We start from the raw sequence: 2,218 nt of genomic DNA on the forward strand, positions 1-2,218 counted from the left end.
ATGGAATATCCTTGCGGTTGTGAGTGCAATCTGACGATTCTTGTGTCCCTGATCGCTCTCGGCTTTCGATTTCGATGCGGGTAAACTGTAGCAAGCTCTCGAGCTCCTGACACGATGACACTGTTTCTTCGTTTGTAGCAACCGATGTTCGGAGCATGACTTCACTTCTACGGCGCTGTCGGTGAAAAGAAATGACGATCTCTTGCGGCAGTGCTTTTAGTAGAATGTCATAGAGCATCGCAGAAAAGCTGCTTGTCGGCACCCCGAGAGCGTCGAGACCACGCATGTTCATCTGGACTTGGTCGTATAGATTGCGCAGCTGTTGTACGTCAGACGCCAGTCTCACGCATCGAATGTCTCTCAAGGCTCGTAGGTGATGTTGCTCTATTTGCCGTTTATCCCCATATCTGCCTTTGAGTAGCTGAACTGCATTTCCGTAGCATGCGCTTGTAGTCGCAAATCCAGCGATTCCTGCAGCAGCTTCTCCTCTCAGGTAAATTCCGAAGGTAATGGAACTTGTCCGTCTCGCTTAGTGTCGCATTTGAATGCACGGTGCCTTCAAACTGCTCCCAGAAAGCCGTCCACTCACGTATGTTTCCGTTAAACGGCTTGATCTCCAGTCGAGGTAGGCGGGGTCCGATATGTGCATTGCCGACATTCGTAGGAGCATGGACGGTACTTGCTGAATTTCCAGCGTCGACGGCTCTCGGCGCGTTGTTGATGTCTTCGATTCGGTGCTGTAGGCGTGCAAGTGTCGCTACTGCTTGGTCTTCGTAGTCTGCTGCTGCGGCGTATTCAGACGCGAGCTCCTCTGTTGGAATTTGATCTTGCATTTCGTCCGATACCTTCTTCAGCTTGTCATTGCTGGATGTCAGTCGCTCCTTCAATGCGATGATTGTCGCTCTATCGACGCTGTCGCTTTCCAAAATAGCTGTCGCCTCGTTGATTATCTTGGTATTCTGAGCGCGTGCCGATGATCTCTTCTTCTTCAAACGATCCATTGCTGCAGTGTACTCACAGGAAACCTTGGGCTTGCGTCCACTCGTTGACGTAGCTGAGCGCGGCCACCGACGAGGCTTACCAAGCACCGACGATTATTCCTCGGAGAAATCGTTCATGTCGATGCTGCCGTCCGTGGCGCCGATTAGCCGCAGATCCCGGGTCTTCGGCACCATATGCAATGGCACGACATAGCCAATCCTGTGGCACACGGCAATAAATACTCAATGCGTAGTAGAATGAACTACGATCGCTTTTATGGCGCCATAGAATCTGAAGAAGAAGAAAAAGCACGTGCGTAGTGGGTCGCTTCTCCGCTTCCTCTTTCTCTTCTTTTCTAGGTCCCAACATCCGTCTCCACTACCTGCGTGACCTGACTGACGCTGCTCATTACGTTTTCACACCAGCTCTTAATGTTAGATGTAGGCGTAGAAGTCGACTGTCGTCTTATGTCCCTGAACTTGTCCCAGTCGACTTGGCGTTGCGTTCGGTTGGATGACTGAGCTTCGTCGTTTTCGCGAGGGATGTGTGTTACTGGTATTATTTGGTCATTACCCAGATCATCGAAGGTGTTATGCCACGTCGCTCCCGGGGCGCGTTTGGTCATAGTGAGATCCGGGGTCGGGTCCCTTCGGACGCTCGTACCTAGAGAGCATAAACTCCCACTTGCAGTAGAGCCCTCGTCCCGTAACTTTTGCTGCCTCTTACACATGCATCGCTGAGCGGTTCTTTAGTGTTCTGTACGGACGCCAACAAGGATGTCTAATGCGTGCCTAAAGCTAGTTTTCTAAAAATTGTTCCCATTGACCTTGTCAGCACTAATCTTGTTTTGCTATGCTTATCTAGCCTTCATCCTTGGTTCATAATTTATAGACTACCTGGTGTCAGATATATTTCCATGACAGTACACTTCGTCTCATCAGTGCGATTGCTGCTTTAACCAAGTATTATAGCCAACGAACAAAGGAATGTAATGAGGAAAAAAAGAAGCCTGGAATATTTTGCGCCGATCATCTTCATACCTATTATTCTGTTGGCGTCCACCTGAGATATAAAATTCCAGCCTATGCTATCGACACGGCGCGATATTGCTTCTTTGTAACTCATTGAAGAGGAAATCGCAGAGCGGCAAAGATGCAGTAGTGTTCGCATTCGCAACTGTTTACTCCACAAATTTAGCAAAGCTACATTATTCCTACTGTGCCAACTGCCTCGGCGT

General features: G+C 49.3%; 1 protein-coding gene across 1 annotated transcript; it reads right to left on the reverse strand.

The window, feature by feature from the left end:
* Window positions 1-395: 395 nt before the first annotated feature.
* On the reverse strand, window positions 396-1,001 carry LOC119391821 (uncharacterized). The gene has a single exon (XM_037659470.1). The coding sequence runs from the start codon at window positions 999-1,001 to the stop codon at window positions 396-398; it is 606 nt and encodes a 201-aa protein (XP_037515398.1).
* Between the last annotated feature and the right edge of the window lie 1,217 nt (window positions 1,002-2,218).

Source organism: Rhipicephalus sanguineus, chromosome 4, assembly GCF_013339695.2.
Source record: "Rhipicephalus sanguineus isolate Rsan-2018 chromosome 4, BIME_Rsan_1.4, whole genome shotgun sequence".
NCBI classification, from domain to species: Eukaryota; Metazoa; Arthropoda; class Arachnida; order Ixodida; family Ixodidae; genus Rhipicephalus; species Rhipicephalus sanguineus.